The sequence below is a fragment of the Pristiophorus japonicus genome, chromosome 10 (genome assembly GCF_044704955.1).
Source record: "Pristiophorus japonicus isolate sPriJap1 chromosome 10, sPriJap1.hap1, whole genome shotgun sequence".
Taxonomy (NCBI): Eukaryota; Metazoa; Chordata; class Chondrichthyes; family Pristiophoridae; genus Pristiophorus; species Pristiophorus japonicus.
Window position 1 is genome coordinate 220384913 of NC_091986.1, and position 19045 is coordinate 220403957.

The following is a 19045-nucleotide window of genomic DNA, read 5'->3' on the forward strand; positions in this document are numbered from 1 at the left end:
TTTTGGTCTCCTAATCTGAGGAAGGACGTTCTTGCTATTGAGGGTGTGCAGCGAAGGTTCACCAGACTGATTCCCGGGATGGCAGGACTGACATGAGGAGAGACTGGATCGACTGGGCCTTTATTCACTGGAGTTTAGAAGGATGAAAGGGGATCTCATAGAAACATAAAATTCTGACGGGATTGGACAGGTTAGATGCAGGAAGAATGTTCCTGATGTTGGGGAAGTCCAGAACCAGGGGTCACAGTCTAAGGATAAGGGGTGGGCCATTTAGGACTGAGATGAGGAGAAACTTCTTCACTGAGTTGTGAACCTGTGGAATTCCCTACCACAGAGTTATTGATGCCAGTTTGTTGGATATATTCAAGAGGGAGTTAGATGTGGCCCCTATGGCTAACGTGATCAAGGGGTATGGAGAGAAAGCAGGAATGGGGTACTGAGGTGAATGATCAGCCATGATCTTATTGAATGGCGGTGCAGGCTCGAAGGGCCAAATGGCCTACTCCTGCACCTATTTTCTATGTTCCTATGTGTCTATGTAACCCTGACTGCTGAAGTGTGCAGGGGCCTGGCTGCGTGCGGGGAGGGGGGAGGAGTCGATCAGTGCGCGCGGTCAGTGTGTCTGTGCTAACTGTCCGTCACTTGGGTTTTGTTGTTTTCTTTCCCTGACTCCAGGACCGTGAGGAAGGGAAGCCACTGCTGATCCCGAACAAAAACTTGGACAGTAAATCGTCGGGTGGGGCAGACTCCAACTACTCCAGTATTCCTTCGTCACGCTTCCCGGACGAACAAGCTCTGCTCAACACTATCCTCACCAAGACAGCACAGTGAGTATTGCCGGGGGACGGACGGAGGGAGGGAGAGAAGCGAGTCCCATACAACCCCCTGCCCTGTGACCCCGTGTATATCTGTGCTCCACGGATGGTCCCCGGTTCCATCGCCTTCAGCGTGGCCAAGGTTCCTGCCCTCAGATTTGGTCTCCTGACCTAGGGTAGGATATACTTACCGTTGAGGGAATGCAACGAAGGTTCACCAGACCGATCCCTGGGATGTGGGGGGATTGAACATAAAAAGAACATAAATCTGAGCAAGAGTTGGCCATTCGGCCCCTCGAGCCTGCTCTGCCATTTAATATGATCATGGCTGATCTGATCATGGACTCAGCTCCACTTCCCCGCCCGTTCCCCATAACCCTTTACTCCCTTATCGCTCAAAAATCTGTCTATCTCCGCCTTAAATATATTCAGTGTCCTGGCTTCCACATCTCTCTGGGGCAGAGAATTCCACAGATTTATAACCCTCTGAGAAAAGACATTTCTCCTCATCTCAGTCTTCGAATAAGGGACCCCCCATTTAAAACTATGTCCCCTAGTTTTAGTTTCCCCTATCAGTGGAAACATCCTCTCTGCATCCACCTTGTCGAGCCCCCTCATTATCTTATAAGTTTCAATAAGATCACCCCTCATTCTTCTGAACTCCAATGTGTTTTGGCCCAACCTCGTCAACCTTTCCTCATAACTCCACCCCCTCATCTCCAGAATCAACCTTGTGAATCTTTCAATAACAGCCTCCCACCTGTGATTGGGACTGTGGTTCTCGTATTGGACTGTTCAGCCACCTGAGAACTCATATATTTTTTGAGTGGAAGCAAGTCTTCCTTGATTCCGAGAGACTGCCTATGATCTCCTGTGAGGACAGGTTGAGTAGACTGGGCCTATATTCTCTAGAGTTTAGAAGAATGAGAGGTGATCTCATTGAAACAGACACAATTCTTACAGGGTGGATACAGGGAGGATGTTTCCCCCGGGCTGGGGAGTCGAGAACCAGGGGTCACAGTCTCAGGATAAGGGGTCGGCCATTTAGGACTGATGAGGAATTTCTTCCCTCAGAGGCCTGTGAATCTTTGGAATTCTCCACCCCAGGGGGCTGTGGAGGCTCAGTCTTCGAGTATATTCAAGACAGTGATCGATAAATTTTTAAATATTAAGGGATATGGGGATTGGGCGTCAAGTTGCAGTTGAGATAGATCAGCCGTGATCTTATTGAATAGCGGAGCAAGTTCGAGGGGCCGAATGGCCTACTCCTGCTCCGAATCCCCCCTCTTTTTTTTTTGGTTTTAAACACCATGCCAGGACCCGTGCTGAGACGTATGTCTGTTGAGGCCGAATGAGGCCAGGAGCCCATTTAGCGATGTTGTTTCCACACACGGCCGAACAGGTGTTGGCATGGCCTGGTTTTGGCAGCAGCTGTGCGGAAAATCCATTTGGCTGATGTTCGAGGGAGCTGTCATCAAGTTGCTCCCACTCACTCCATTCCTCCCCCCTTCCCCCATGGCATGTTGTTAACCGATACCCTGGTACTACGTGTGTCTGTGCCTGTGACAGGTGTTGGCCTGATGTACTGACTGCTCTGCTATTTCTTGCACACAGTTCCCAGTTTCAGCAAACACAACTGCATAAGGTGCTTTGGAAAGTCTCTTTGTAAGTAGTGAGTGAGAGCGCCACTGGACTGTTGACTTTGGGCAGGGGTAAAAATTCACTATCGGAAACTGTTCATAAAATGTTAGAGCACGGAAGGAAGCCATTTGGCCCATTGTGCTTCTTTGCAAATGCTATCCAGTTAGTCCCACTACCCCGCTCTTTCCCCATTTGCCCTGCAAATTTTCCTACAGCAGTGACTACACTACACGAGTACTTCATTAGAATTATAGACTAGCACAGCAAGAAGGAGGCCATTTGGTCCATCGAATCTGTGCTGGCTCTTTCGAAGAGCAATCCAGTTAGTCCCACTCTTTCCCCACATCGATGCAACTTTTCCCCCTTCAAGTATTTATCCGATTCCCTTTTGAAGGGGCTGCGCACCCAGAAATATCCCAGTGAACATTGCCAATGTCCTAGTGTCATTGGCTGTGAAGCACTTTGGGACGTTCGGAGATCGTGGAAGGTGAGATGAGGTTCTGTTTATGCAGCGAGTTATGATCTGGAATGTGCTGCATTAATGGGCGGTGGAACAGATTCAATAGGGATTGGATAAATGCTTGACGGGGAAAGATTTGTCGGGCTGCGGTGAAAGAGCAGGAGGTGTGGGACTAATTGGATTGTTCTTTCAAAGAGCAGGTACCATGGGTCGAACGGCCTCCTGTGCTGTCGGACTCTATGACCGTGAACCTTTACTATTCCTTTCTCCCCCAGACTGGGGCACAGCGACAGACTGCAGATTGCCCCCCATTGGGACCTGCTAGCTTGGTACGGGTCAGGAATTGGACTTATCTGTGTGGCTCAATATCACATCCCATGTCCTGTCTGTGGAGGCTCTGCCATTAGGGAGAACTCCACGTTGCAAAAGGCTCCTATCATGCCCTTGAAGCACAGTTCATAACTGGGGCCGATGGTTAACAGTGACGTTTGTAAACCACGGCCCATCCTTGAGGGCATTGAGTCGACAAGAGACTGGGGTTGTGCGGCGGCCCTGACTGGGTAAGGACGGCAGGTTCTAGTCCCTGAAGGACGGGAATGAACCAGTTGGGTTTTTAAGAGTGTCAACCGTGTCTCAGTGGGCAGCTCTCTCTCTCGCCTTGAGTCAGAAGGTCGTGGGTTCAAGTCCCACTTCAGGGACTTGAGCACAAAAATCAAGGCTGACACTCCCAGTGCAGTGCACGGTGCAGTGCCGAGGGACTTCTGCACAGTCGGAGGGGCCGTGCCGAGGGACCGTCTTTTGGATGAGACATTAAACCGAGGCCCCGTCTGCTCTCTCTGGTGGATGTAAAAGATCCCATGGCACTATTTTGAAGAGGAGCAGGGGAGTTCTCCCCGGTGTCCTGACCAATATTTGTACCTCAAAAAAACACCCCTTTTGTATATTTAAAAAAAAAAATTCTGATAATTATCACAGTGCTGTGTGTGGGAGCTTGCTGTGCACAAATTGGCTGCTGCGTTTCCTACATTACAACAGTGACTACACTCCAAAAAGTACTTCATTGCCTGTAAAGTGCTTTGGGACGTCCTGAGGTCATGGAAGGTGCTATAGAAATGCAAGTCTTTTTTCTTGCTTTACAACCTGCTTCCATGATTTTTTTTCTAGTTATTAAATTCAGTTTCATGGTAGGATTTGAACATTTGGTCTCTGGGTTCAACATCAGAGCCACTGGACTCAAGTCCTGCTCAATACATCACCCTCTCGTTTCATTGCATGCTATTCATTGATTGTATTCCACCAACTCCGTCCATTTCTTCTTGTTGGATCATAACCTGAGTATCAGAAGCAGGAGTTGGCCCCTCGAGCCTGCTCCGCCATTCAATGAGGTCACGGCTGATCATTGACCTCATACACCACTTTCCCGCCCGATCCCCATATCCCTTGATTCCCCCAGACTCCCAAAATCTTATCGATCTCAGCCTTGAATATACTCAACGACTGAACCTCCACAGTCCTCTGGGGCAGAGAATTCTAAATATTCACCACCCTCTGAGTGAAGAAATTCCTCCTCATCTCAGTCCTAAATTGATTTGTGGCCTCGGCCATTGTCCCTGATGTCTCCGTCTCATCACTGCTCCATCCTTTCCCAACTCAATCTTCCCCAGGAATTTGCAAACTTGTTTTCCCCAATAAACCTTTACATCCCCAGTCTGGGGGGTCAGCTGTTGTTCTCCGCTCTCTCCACCCAGGCTGCGTCTCCTAACATTGGTTCTGCCTCTTCAACGTGCTACAACAAAGTTAATAACTCGCTCGGCTGATGTTTTGGTGACCCGAGGCTGCGTGTTAATTTCAACCCCTGCCTTGTGCATCACTGCGTTAATGACTGAATCACTCGTTGCATGTGCCACATATCCTGTGTTCACCGGGGGTGAGGTGGGGGGGGGGAAAGAGAGAGAGAGGGGACTGTGGTGTTTGTACCACTGCACTAATGTATTGAGGCTGAGGGGGTGTCCTGCATGTTACACTCCACAAAATGGCCCTCGGTTTCCCTTGGAGTGAGCGTTGGATCAGCTGTGTGTGAATGGGCAGGACACGGAGTGACTGGGGACAGTACGTGGCTGAAAATGTCCTTTTCAATCTAATGTACAAAATCTCGTCTGTGCTCTACAAATCCCACTCGCTGCTATTTAAATCGGACACCAATACCTCATAGAAATTTAAGGGCTTGGGAGCACTCATAGTATCCACATTGGGATCAAGTACAGCACGGGGTTAGATACAGAGTAAAGTTCCCTCTACACTGTCCCATCAAACACTCCCAGGGCAGGTACAGCACGGGTTAGATACAGAGTAAAGCTCCCTCTACACTGTCCCATCAAACACTCCCAGGGCAGGTACAGCACGGGTTAGATACAGAGTAAAGCTCCCTCTACACTGTCCCATCAAACACTCCCAGGGCAGGTACAGCATGGGGTTAGATACAGAGTAAAGTTCCCTCTACACTGTCCCATCAAACACTCCCAGGGCAGGTACAGGGGGTTAGATACAGAGTAAAGCTCCCTCTACACTGTCCCATCAAACACTCCCAGGGCAGGTACAGCACGGGTTAGATAGAGTAAAGTTATTTCTGCTCTTCCAAAATATAATTAACATGAGCCTGAAGGGCCCTCCTGTACGAGTGAGAATTCTGTCAGATACCCCAGGGATTGAAGGACTATTGTTTGAGTTATAACTCTGGAAAGATTGAACAGGCTGCGGTTTTTTTATCTAGAAAAGAGAGAACTGAGGGTTTACCTGATCGAGGTCTTTAAAATTCTGAAGCAGTTTCATAGGGTAGATGCAGAGAAGATGGGTGAGACCAGAACTAGGGGCCATCAATATAAGATAGTCACTAATAAATCCACTGGGGAATTCAGGAGAAATGTTTTTTTTCAAACCCAGAGAGTGGTGAGAATGTGGAACTCGCTCCCACGGAGTGGTTGAGGTGAATAATATCGATTGTATTTTAGTGAAAGTTAGCTAAAACACATGAAGAAAGGAATAGAAGGGGATGCTGAGGGTTGGAAGAGGAAAGATGGGAGAAGGCATTTATTGCCCCTTGAGAAGGTGGTGGTGAGTCACCATCTTGAACCGCTGCAGTCCGTGTGGTGAAGGTGCTCCCACAGTGCTGTTATAGAGAGGGAGTTCCAGGATTGTGACCCAGCAACACTGAAGGAACGGCCGATATATTTTTCAAAGTCAGGATGGTGTTAAACACATGAGGGAGAAAGGAACAGAAGGATATGGTGATGGGGTGAGATGAAGCTGGGGAGGGAGGGGGCTCTTGCAGAGCATAAACACCGGCACGGACCAGATGGGCTGAATGGCCTGTTTCTGTGCGCTACATTCGATTACCAATTACTCCAGGACTTGGCGAGGTTGCCTTTGGGGTTCAGGGCATTTGTGCAGTTTCATTTCCCCCATATCAGCTCCGGTTTTTATTCTGTTTCACGCTTGCCTGGCGTGGCGGCAGTGCAGGGGTGGGACCAGTCAGTCTTACCGTGTCCTCGGCCTCTCTCTCGCCCTCTTTGTCGGAATGCTGTTCTGGCTGAATCTGCTATCGCCCCTCCAGCTGCTGTGACCACGTGTGAGCTCATCGGCCGAACGGCGCCGACAGGCATACACCATGAGCCAAGAGCAAACTAATCCTTTGATTTCCCCCTGCAGCAGTTGGCTAACGTATTCCTCCTTCCCTCCACAGTAATATAATCGATGTGTCGGCAGCAGATTCCCAGGGGATGGAGCAGCACGAGTACATGGATCGAGCACGGCAGTACAGGTGAGGAGCCGTTGTGTATCTCGGAAAGATCCTCCCATGGACAGACTGTCTTATGGCCAAACGAGGTGGCCATTTTGCACGTGGGAAGATCCCGCAAACTGCCACAAGGTGAATGACCGGCTCGATTTGGGTTTTGGTGGTCAAAAGAATTTTGTGCCTGTTTCCAGGAGAACTTCCCTGTTCTTCCAATAGTTGGTTTAACGTCTCATACTAAAGATGGCCCCTCCGACGGTGCGGCGCTCCCTCAGTACTGCCCCTCCGACGGTGCGGCGCTCCCTCAGTACTACCCCTCCGACAGTGCAGCACTCCCTCAGTACTGCCCCTCCGACAGTGCGGCGCTCCCTCAGTACTGCCCCTCCGACGGTGCGGCGCTCCCTCAGTACTGCCCCTCCGACAGTGCGGCGCTCCCTCAGTACTGCCCCTCCGACAGTGCGGCACTCCCTCAGTACTGCCCCTCCGACAGTGCGGCACTCCCTCAGTACTGCCCCTCCGACAGTGCGGCACTCCCTCAGTACTGCCCCTCCGACAGTGCGGCACTCCCTCAGTACTGCCCCTCCGACAGTGCGGCACTCCCTCAGTACTGCCCCTCCGATGGTGAGGAAGAGCAATCTGTAAAACTCTTGCCCCCTCAGGACTCTCCGGCACCCGGCTTTGTATCATAGCCAGGAGTGACGGGCTTCTGAAATCACCATCACCACGTTAGGACTCCGTGAAACGGCCGGTGTTTCTGCCCTGTTGGCTCTAAATTGCTGCCAATTGGTGTATGTCCATCACTGTGTCGTCACACGAGGATATGGTCGCTAGGGTGATGTGCACATGGTTGCCTGTTGTGCCAAGATGTTCTGGATCAGTCCCAAAAATTCCCTGTGGGAAAACAGAGTACCTGCAGCCGATCTCTGTCGCAGTTACACCATCGCTGAATCCCACCATCAACATCCTGGGGGTCACCATTGACCAGAAACTTAACTGGACCAGCCACATAAATACTGTGGCAACAAGAGCGGGTCAGAGGGTGGGTATTCTGTGGTGAGTGTCTCACCTCCTGACTCCCCCTGAGCCTTTCCACCATCTACAAGGCACAAGTCAGGAGTGTGATGGAATACTCTCCACTTGCCTGGATGAGTGCAGCTCCAACAACACTCAAGAAACTCGACACCATCCAGGACAAAGCAGCCGCTTGATCGGCCCCCCATCCACCACCTTCAACATTCACTCCCTCCACCACCGGCGCACCGTGGCTGCAGTGTGCACCATCTACAAGATGCACTGCAGCAACTCGCCAAGGCTTCTTCGGCAGCACCTCCCAAACCCACGACCTCTACCGTCTAGAAGGACAAGGGCAGCAGGCGCATGGGAACACCACCACCTCCACGTTCCCCTCCCAGTCACACACCATCCTGACTTGGAAATATATCGGCCGTTCCTTCATCGTCGCTGGGTCACAATCCTGGAACTCCCTCCCTAACAGCACTGTGGGAGCACCTTCACCACATGGACTGCAGCGGTTCAAGAAGGCGGCTCACCACCACCTTCTCAAGGGGCAATTAGGGATGGGCAATAAATGCCGGCCTTGCCAGCGACACCCACATCCTAGGAAAGAATTTAAAAAAAAAATCTTATGTAGAAAGTTCCAAAATGCTAAATTTCTGTGACTTGCACAATGATCGGTAATTGGCAAAAGAACCAAAGGAGGGAGATGAGAATTTTTTTTATGCGAGTTGTTGTGATCGGGAACGCGCTGCCTGAAAGGGCGGTGGGAGCAGATTCAATCGTAATTTTCAAACTGGAATTGGATAAATACTTGAAGGGGAAAATGTGCCGGGCTGTGGGGAAAGAGCGGGGGGAGTGGGACTGATTGGATTTCTCTCTCTCCGAGCCGGTACAGGCACGATGGGCCGAATGGCGGCCTCCTGTGCTGTGATTGTCCAGTGTGTTGGGTTGTAACTTTCTGCCTTGTTTTTTGTCAGTACAAGGTTAGCGATGATCAGCGGATCGACGCAGTGCAAGCGAGTGACCTCCCTGCCAACGTTGACCAGCCAACCACACCAGGTGTTGGCCAGTGACCCCGTACCCTATGCAGACATTCAGCAGGTATGTGGCACTGCCCTCCCGCTGGTACCAGGGGGCGGGTGGGAGGATGGTTGTGGTGAATTAACGGGCTGTTCCTGGACCCACAGGTGCCTTGGGGCTCTCCCCCAAGCAAGTGGATGACAGAGATTGGCAAAGGAGTCGGAGGAGAGGAGAGGAGAGGAGAGGAGAGGAGAGGAGAGGAGAGGAGAGGAGAGGAGAGGAGAGGAGAGGAGAGGAGAGGAGAGGAGAGGAGAGGAGAGGACGTTCTTACCCTTTACTGCCAAGAGTGGAGTCTCTCCCGAGGGCTGATTCTGCGTGTCCCATTCCTCCTGCTCCTCCATTCTGGCTGTGCCCCCCCCCCCCCCCAAAACACACACTCTGGTGCCCGGTCCGAGTTACTATTCTTTATTTGACCCTTGATCTGTGCCCAGACATGCTGTTTGGCTATCGCGGGGAGGGAGGACTTCCTGCTCCTCTTGCCTACTGCCCCCACATTTGCTTACTTGTGGAATGAGCGGGGGAGGGGGGGGGGGGACAGTGGGAGAGACTGGGGTGGGAGCGAGCGACTGGGGCCGGTGGGAGAGATGTTAGCGAGTTAGTGGGGACTGTGTTTAATTTGCTTCTACCTAACCCTGGAGGAGGCCAATGGCAGGACTCCCCACTGCTGCGCTGACCCCGCGATATGACCTGCGACATTCGACCCTGTGCGGTTTGGTGCATTTAGCCACTTGTGTTTTCTTTTTATTAATCCTGTTGGGACACATCAAAACCCCTCCCTGGTGGTGTGACCAAAGTGGGGGAAACTGCGAGGAGCTGTCTGTGACCCCAAAGCTCGCTGGGCTGTACAAGTCACGCATGTGCCCCAGGGGGTGGGCTGGCCTGTGATGCACTCGCAGTTTGAGCTTCCCGTTCGCGGGAATGGGCTCGGGGCAGTCGCCAATGGGAGGGTCACAGGTCATCCAGGGGTCAACACCTAGGAGGGGAGCCAACGCTGTTGTATAGAGAAACTGGAGTGAATATTGACACCGCTGAGTCAACCAGTGGGTTGGAAGCAAGGTGGGACTTGTGGCTTTAATTTGTTCTGCAAACAGTCTGTTTATTCATGACCTGCAGCAACCTCTCCTGATTAAAAGCAGCATTATTTCTCCAGCACAATCGTCCACTCTGGCCATGTAGGGAACGCAAGTCAGAGAGAGGACTGCAATTCACCAGCAAGTCGGGCCCCCTACTGGGAGCACGGAATCAGTCTTCTGGATCAATGTTTATTTTTAAAGAGTGAACTAAGCCAATATTTTTAATTTAAATTAGGCAGTTCTACACCCAACCCGTCATTGAGAATAATTCTTTTTTGCATTTTTAGATAGTTACAGAATGCAAATGATGTGCGTAAAAATAATCCCAGTCACAGACAGCAGTGCAATCTCTGGGTGTGATTGATGGGGGAATTACCCAATCATCTTCCTTCTACCTGGGGGCTTGTGGTGTCTGTGCAGACGAGTTATATTTATAAAAATCACCTGGTACCCTTGGTCTGTGTGTGTGTCTGTGTGTGTGTCTGTATTTTGAGTAGAGTTTGTTTCTGATTGCTCTTCCTCTGTCCCACCAGGTCTCTAAAATCGCTGCATATGCATCGAGTGCACTTTCCCAGATCAAAGTGGATGCCAAGGAAGAGTTGGTGGTGCAGTTTGCCATCCCGTGATCCCTCGGGATCCCATTCTGCGAAGACTTTAACATTGGGACTAACTATCCTCAGACAGAAATAGACACCTTCCACGCCAGCAGGTGTCTGCTCCGTAAATCACGCCTATTTTTTTAATTAAGCTTCTCGTGCTGTACATTTACATGATTTGATTTTTCTAGTTTGCAAGTGAGTTTTTTTTTGAGTAAAAGCTTTAGTTGGTTTATGACCCGGGGAGACTTTGAAACAAACTTCACTGCTTTTAAACACTCTCCAATTTGTTTCCCCCGTTCAGTGACTAACTGTTATTCACCCTGAGGAATAGCATGGACTTCTTTTAAATATTGCACCCAGCAGAATTAACCCTTCATTGGTCCCCGAAATGCATCCTTGTGTCTCGAGATATCCGCGTCCTAACTTTCCCTGCGCTTAATTTCGGTTTGGCTGTTCTAACGACGGCTGTTTCTGGAGAAAGACTCGAGGAATGTCGGTCGTGAATATGTTTGGAGTTTATCTTGTGTTTTGCCTGTGTCTGTGGGTGAGGTGGGTAACGTGAATGTGCTGTGATGGGGTTGTGAGGTGCAGGAGTGGTGGTACAGAGAGTTTAGCTGCTGGTTAACCTGTCTGCCACTGCCACCTCTCCTCCCTCCCTCGTTTCTTTAAAGGAAACCACGTTTGCCCAAAAACTGCTGGTCTCCATGTTGGTATAAGTTCCCTTCGCACGGCCCGGGGCGAGTTTTGTGTCTGAGAGTTGGCTTCGGTTTGTTGGGGAGGAGGAATTGACATTGGGTTACATCTGTTGTGAAATGACAGACTTTCCCCCCCCCCCCCCCCGCGGTGACCCTGGGAGGGGGAACGGGATTGTAGAGATGTTGGTTAACGGGCAAAGGTTTCTGCCGATGAATGGCTTCTCATATTTTATCACCAGAACTTCACCCTGGATGTGACCTCTCAACAGGCCCAGCTCTGGAGAGAGCGGGGGGGCGATCGGAACTGGGGGCTTTTTCTGAGGTTGGAACGAAAGAGTCACTCGCTCATTCGCCACCCTCCTCACTGAAGTCCCGGTGACTGTCACTGGCTCGATATCGACCCGAAATACTCGGTGCAAGTCAGCGAGCGTGATGCCAGCAGACAGAAAGCTGTGCTCTTCCCCCAGTCACCCTCCTCATTCAGTCAATAATTCACTGAATCCAAACTGGCACCGGTGGAGTTTGAAAAAATGAGCAGAGATTGTCTTTAGATTTCCTTTTGGAGGGGGTGCTCTCCTCACTTAAAACATCCTGGTAAGATTGTGTCTTTGTTTTAATTCATTCTTTTCATTCTCTCTCTCCTCCTCTCGCACACCTGGCTGGTGTCCCACAGATGTGAGGTGGTCTCAGCTCTCTCCTGGAATTCTACCTGCAAGTAATTATTTTAACGTGATTTAATTTTTAATTTAGTTGGAATTTTTTTTCTCTGGTCACCAGCCCGGGCCGAGGCTGTGATCCAGTAACCGGATTTTGACTGAGCCTCTGGTTACTGGGATGATCCACCGGGTCCCTTTGTTTCATTCACTGGGTCGGTCCTCTGTCGGAATTATTTCACTCCTCATCGAATGTAGGTAGAGAGAGAGGCGAGAAGGAATAGATAATTGTATTCTGGTGTTTCTCGTCCCTGAATCCTGTCTCATACCCCACCCCCTATAATCAGCCACCGAGTTAGATTTTTACAAATATCTGATTTGATGTGGGTCCAAGCTGTTGACTCACCTTGTCTCACGTTTCACGGCCAATCACTATTCGCGAAAAATGTTTCAATATTTTTCCCTTCTCTGTCACAGACTGGTTGAAAACCAGGTATTTTTAATCTGCAGGATCCAGGCTGTGATCTGTTTATTGTGACAGCCTCTTCCCTAGGTGTGTTTATTTTGCACTGTTACTGTTTCTCTCATAACTTTTAACTAACTTTGGGCGGGGGGGGGGGGGGGGGGGTGGGGTGGTGATGAGAATTTCATCACTGGTGCCACCCAACACCCTGTTTTAAACCACTTGTGTTTCCCAGCCTTGTCTCCATTGCCTATTGAGTGCAATTGTTGGTTGGCCGCCTTTCTTTAAACCTCCTGGGTTAACCATTTGATTCGGGCAGTAGGTTCTTTGCCCAAAGATCAGTCGATCTCTCTCTCTCTCTCTCTCTCTCTCTCTCTCACCAAAGGCTGACAGACTCAACATTCACAGCCCTGTTTATTTTTAGTCTGTTTAATCTGTTTGGGCTGTTTGCCCACATACACACTCTCTCCCTCTCTCTCTCTCTCTCTCTCTCTCTCTCCTTTATCACACTCACCTACTCGGCAGGTCTGTCTGCAGGCAATGTTTGGGGTGAAAAATCTTTCTTTTTAGATCTGTGCATTTTGTTTTTCTCCCCCAGCACTTAATTTAAACCCTGTAGATATCGGCAGTCTGCAATATAGTGGGTCATGCTTGGTGGAGCGAGATCTACTGAGGTTTCAATTGGTTTCATGATGGAATGATGTGATTTCTTTTTAAAAACTGAATAAAATCAGATTTGACCCTGACTTGGTCTGGAGCACCCGTTGCCTCCCTTTCTGTAATCGCCTCGTTATTTACAATCGCCCATCTCTCTCTCTCTCTCTCTCCATTAAAATAAAATGAGTGACCATTGGCTTCCTCGGTTCAAGCCGCTGTCTGATGTGGTACTGAGGCCCTGGGCTCTGTTCTTGGGTGTGAGGCCAGTCTGCTGGAGGGAGGGAGGGAGGGAGGGGGCGGGGGTCCCCACTCCTGATTTCCATCTGGTCACACTCCTCGCTGAGTGTACGGGGTGGTGAGGGAAATGGTCGTGATGCACTTCATGGTGGCCTACCTCGCTGACACTGGCTTTGTTCATTTGAGCAGCCATTTCCGCGAGGGCCTGCAGTCTCTCACCGCTACTTTCTGGGAGAGTTGGGCTGGGGAGGGAGGAGATTAAGTACAACATTCATTTATCAGGTTGGAAGTGTGAATTGGCTCTGGCTGTAAGTTGAGGAGAATGTGCTGAATTTAACCTGTCTCAAATAAAACAAACTTTAAAAGCACATCCTGATTTGTCTCCCTGATCGCACTGCATGTGGGAGAGGAGGGAGGGAATGTCCCTTCAAAATGCCATGTCCTCTCTTTCTTAACTTGTTTTTGATTCTCCTGTCTGTGTGTTTGGGAAATTTCCTTCCAAGATTTTTCTGAACCCACACCCCAATAGTGATTGAATTGGGGTTTTGGGGAGAAACAACCCCTCAGGCATTTGGGCTAATAGGATCTTCCAGTTTGGGCTTGGGGAGGGAGTAACTTGCTCTCTGTTCTCTGCTGGGGTCGGTCAGGGCTGGACCTTGCTCTCAACATCAAAGGTTAAAGCTAAGTGCACAGGTTCAAAAAGACTAATGGAATGTTGGCCTTTATCTGGAGGGGGCTGGGATACAAAAGTGGCGGGGGGGGGAGGTTGTACAGAGCCCTGGTCAAACCCCAGCCCCAGCTGGAGTCACTGCATCCAGTCCTGGGCCCCTTGCCACAGGAAGGATATATCGGCCTCTGAGCGGGAGCAGCACAGATTCACCCAAATGATGGCAGGGCTAAAAGGGTTAAATTATGAGAACAGATTGCACAGACTGGATTTGTATTCCCTTAAGTATAGAGCATTAAGGGGTGATCTGATCAAGACGTTTGAAAGTTGGGTCGGGGAAGTCCAGAACAAGGGGCGTCACCTTAAAATCACAGCCCGGCCGTTCAGGGGTGATGTCAGGGAGCACTTCTTTACACACAGGGTGCTGGGAATCTGGAACTCTCTCCCCCAAAAAGCTGCGGGTGCTGGGGTTCAGTTGGAGCTTTCAAGACTGCGATCGATATAATTTTTAAGTGTATTAGTCAAGGGAAAAACATAATTTGATGAGGGAGAGTCAGCATGGTTTTATGAAAGGGAAGTCATGTTTGACACATTTGCAGGAGTTGTTTGAGGATGTAACGAGCAGGATGGATAAAGGGGAACCAGTAGATGTGGTGTATTTGGACTTCCAGAAGGCATTTGACAAGGTGCCACGTAAAAGGTTACTGCACAAGATAAAAGTTCACTGGGTGGGGGGTAATATATTAGCATGGATAAGAGGATTGGCTAACAAACAGAATTGCAACAAATGGTTCATTCTCTGGTTGGCAATCCGTATCTAGTGGGGTGCTGCAGGGATCAGTGCTGGGACCCCAACTATTTACAATCTATTAATGACTGAGTGTAACGTAGCCAAGTTTTCTGCTGATACAAAGATGTGAGGAGGACACAAAATCTGCAAAAGGACATAGACAGATTAAGTGAGTGGGCAAAAATTTGGCAAATGGAGTATAATGTTGGAAAGTGTGAGGTTATGCACTTTGGCAGGAAAAAAAAATCAAAGAGCAAGTTATTATTTAAATGGAGAACAATTACAAAGTGCCGCAGTACAGCGGAACCTGGGGTAGTCTTGCTACAGTTATACAGGGCATTGTTGAGGCCACAACCTGGAATACTGCGTGCAGTTTTGGTTTCCATATTTAAGAAAGGATATACTTGCTTTGGTGGCAGTTCAGAGAAGGTTCACTAGGTTGATTCTGGAGATGAGGAGGTTGACTTATGATAGGTTGAGGAGGTTGGGTCTCTACTCATTGGAATTCAGAAGAATGAGGTGATCTTATCAATGTAGAAGATTATGTTTTTAACCCTTTTAACCTGCATCACATCTGACCACTAGAGGGCCTGCCTGTTGGAGTCCCAAGGGATCCCAGCATCCCTTGGGAGCACAGTATATAAGCAGGCCACCCATGAGCTACCTGCACTCTGGAACCTTAATAAAGGCACTAAGGTCACACTTGCTTATTACACAAAGTACTCAGTCTGACCATTTATTATGAGTGTAACAATTATGAGGGAGCTTGACAAGGTCTTAGAATAAGGGGCTGCCCATTTAAAACTGAGATGAGGAGTAATTTCTTCTGAGGGTTGTAAATCTGTGGAATTCACTGCCTCAGAGCTGTGGAAGTTGGGACATTCTATGATCGGATCAGCCATGATCATATTAAATGGCGGAGCAGGCTCGAGGGCCCCTATGGTCTACTCCTTTTGTCCTTTTATAGAAATGGAGCTGCAGTGGGTAAATGGTGTAGAGGTGCAGATCGGACCTGATCCAAGTGCAGGCTGGAGGGGCTCCTCCTTTTCCTGCTGTGGTTAACAAAATACCCCATCCAATTCCCTCCCTGACGTAAACACAGACTAAATGCTCGCCCTCCCCTCTGTTTACTGGCTTAGCGTGAGCAACTCAGCCCAGTCCTGTGTCTGAAGCTTGGATCGCTGTTGGTGTGGCTCCATATGTTTACTCACAGCCAGTGGGGGTTGGAGTTGAATCATTGACCGAGCGGTTTACCAGACTGGCTGCTGTTTAAAGCGCTCTGGGGCAGCTCGTCCATGCGAGACGCTGGGTGCCAATCTGATCGCTGCTCGAGAGATTTCACAAGTCACTTCTGCAAAGATGACCCAATGTGTGAGGGCGGGGAACATTGATTTGGATGGGTTTCCTGCACAAGCTGAAAGTAGTAAGAGGAAGCTAGAATGAAATAGGATTGCAACATAACCCAAGTAACAAAACTACCAGGGAGGAGCAGGTGAGGATTTACATAGCATATACAGCACAGAAACGGGCCATTCTGCCTCACGCCGGTGTTTATGTTCCACACCAGCCTCCTCCTACCTCACCCCATCATCATATCCTTCTATTCCCTTCTCCCTCATGTATTTATCCAGCCTCCCCTTAAATGCATCGATACTATTTGCATCAACCCCCCCCCCCCCTGTGGGAGCGAGTTCCAAATTCTCACCACTGTCTCATTCCTTTTTTTTTGGAAGATGCGATTTGTTTGGTACCTGACAAGATAAGGAAGTTGTGTCAGAGTGCAAGACTTCCAGTTGAGCAGAGTGATGGGGCAGGAGGAGAAGCTGGTTTTAAGTACCGGTTGAACCTCCCTTATTCAGAACCACCCCTTGTTCGGAACCAACGGAGTTGGTCAAAATCCTCAAAATATCAACGTAAAATAAATTTACCCAACTTCGAAACCGACACCACACTGCCTGTCCAACTGAGTCGTTCCAGCCAATCAGTGCGCACGCACACACATTGAAAACACGTGACCTCCCCTTATCTAGGAATATCCCTCCTTCAGGACAGACCAGGTTCTGAGGGTTCCCGATAAGGGAGGTTCAACTTGCAGTAGTAGATAAGCACTGGAGCGAGGTAATAGGGCACTGGAGCACATAGAAACCAGTAAACCGGTCATTTTGCCCAACCAGTCCGTGCTGATGTTTACCCTCCACATGATCAGTTATAGTTAGAATTACCTACAGTTAGAATAGTTATAGTTATAGTGATCAGTTATAGTTAGAATTACCTACAGTTAGAATAGTTATAGTTATAGTGATCAGTTATAGTTAGAATTACCTACAGTTAGAATAGTTATAGTTATAGTGATCAGTTATAGTTAGAATTACCTACAGTTAGAATAGTCTGCATCTCCAAGTACTTAAGTGGCCCTAGAAATAGTGGATGCGTTGGTCATTTTCCAACATTCTATAGACTCTGGATCAGTTCCTATGGACTGGAGGGTAGCTAATGTAACCCCACTTTTTTAAAAAGGAGGGAGAGAGAAAACAGGGAATTTTAGACCGGTTAGCCTGACGTCAATAGGGGGGAAAATGTTGGAATCAATTATTAAAGATGTAATAGCAGCGCATTTGGAAAGCAGTGACAGGATCGGTCCAAGTCAGCATGGATTTATGAAAGGGAAATCATGCTTGACAAATCTTCTAGAATTTTTTGAGGATGTAACTAGTAGAGTGGACAAGGGAGAACCAGTGGATGTGGTGTATTTGGACTTTCAAAAGGCTTTTGACAAGGTCCCACACAAGAGATTGGTGTGCAAAATCAAAGCACATGGTGTTGGGGGTAATGTACTGACGTGGATAGAGAACTGGTTGGCAAACAGGCAGCAAAGAGTCGGGATAAACGGGTCCTTTTCAGAATGGCAGGCAGTGACTAGTGGGATAACGCAAGGTTCAGTGCTGGGACCCCAGCTATTTACAATATACATTAATGATTTAAACGAAGGAATTGAATGTAATATCTCCAAGTTTGCAGATGACACTAAGCTGGGTGGCGATGTGAGCTGTGAGGGGGACGCTAAGAGGCTGCAGGGTGACTTGGACAGGTTAGGTGAGTGGGCAAATGCATGGCAGATGCAGTATAATGTGGATAAATGCGAGGTTATCCACTTTGGTGGAAAAAAACAGGAAGGCAGAATATTATCTGAATGGTGACCGATTAGAAAAAGGGGAGATGCAATGAGACCTGGCTGTCATGGTTCATCAGTCATTGAAGGTAGGCATGCAGGTACAGCAGGCGGTGAAGGTGGCAAATGGCATGTTGGCCTTTAGAGCTAGGGGATTTGAGTATAAGAGCAGGGATGTTTTACTGCAGTTGTACAGGGCCTTGGTGAGGCCTCACCTGGAATATTGTGTTCAGTTTTGGTCTCCTAATCTGAGGAAGGACATCCTTGCTATTGAGGGAGTGCAGCAAAGGTTCACCAGACTGATTCCTGGGATGGTAGGACTGACATATGAAGGAGGACTGGGGTGACTAGGCTTATATTTACTGGAATTCAGAAGAATGAGAGGGGATCTCATAGAAACATATAAAATTCTGACAGGACTGGACAGGTTAGATGCGGGAAGAATGTTCCCGATGTTGGGGAATTCCAGAACCTGGGGTCACAGTCTAAGGATAAGGAGTATGCCATTTAGGACCGAGATGAGGAGAAACTTCTTCACTCAGAATTGTGAACCTGTAGAATTTTCTACCACAGAAAGTTGTTGAGGTCAGTTCGTTAGATATATTCAAAAGGGAGTTAGATGTGGCCCTTACGGCTAAAGGGAACAAGGGGTATGGAGAGAAAGCAGGAATGGGGTACTGAAGTTACATGATCAGCCATGATCATATTCAATGGTGGTGCAGGCTCAAAGGGCTGAATGGCCTACTCCTATTTTGTATGTTTACCTGCCCTGTTCCCTCAAGCACCTATCCAATCTGATCTTCATTGTTGACCGTTTCTGTCTCGACCACTAGGCCTGGGAGTGAATTCCACAGCCTCCCAATTCTGCGTGAAGACATTTTTCCTGACCCCTCTGAAATCCTGTATGTTTAATCTTGTATCTTTGGCCCCTCAGCTACTGTAAACAGTCTGCTATCTACCCCATCCCATCCTTTCATACTGTTAAACACTTGAATCATTGCACTCCCTGATCTGCGTCGTTTTAATGAAAAGACCCAAGTTTCCATCTTTGTATTTCTCACACCGAGCAGCAGAGTGAATCTGTTCCCTCTGATATCCTTCCTATTAGACTGGAGCCTAATACTGCACACAATGCTAGGAATGAGGTCCTGCCGTTTTAAACTGGCTCGTCATTACCTCTTGGCTTTTATATTCTACATCTCGTGATAAAACCTAGAAATGCATTAACCTTTTAGAATC

General features: G+C 48.8%; 1 protein-coding gene across 1 annotated transcript in view; it reads left to right on the forward strand.

Moving 5' to 3' along the window:
• Positions 1-13032, forward strand: part of lamtor1 (late endosomal/lysosomal adaptor, MAPK and MTOR activator 1) — a 34009-nt gene extending 20977 nt beyond the window's left edge. Inside the window, exons 2-5 of the mRNA XM_070892591.1 lie at positions 676-827; positions 6656-6733; positions 8701-8824; positions 10410-13032. Of these exons, the coding sequence (XP_070748692.1) occupies positions 676-827; positions 6656-6733; positions 8701-8824; positions 10410-10502 (447 nt within the window). The 3' untranslated portion in view covers positions 10503-13032. The remainder of the gene's footprint in view (positions 1-675; positions 828-6655; positions 6734-8700; positions 8825-10409) is intronic.
• The last annotated feature ends 6013 nt before the right edge of the window (positions 13033-19045 follow it).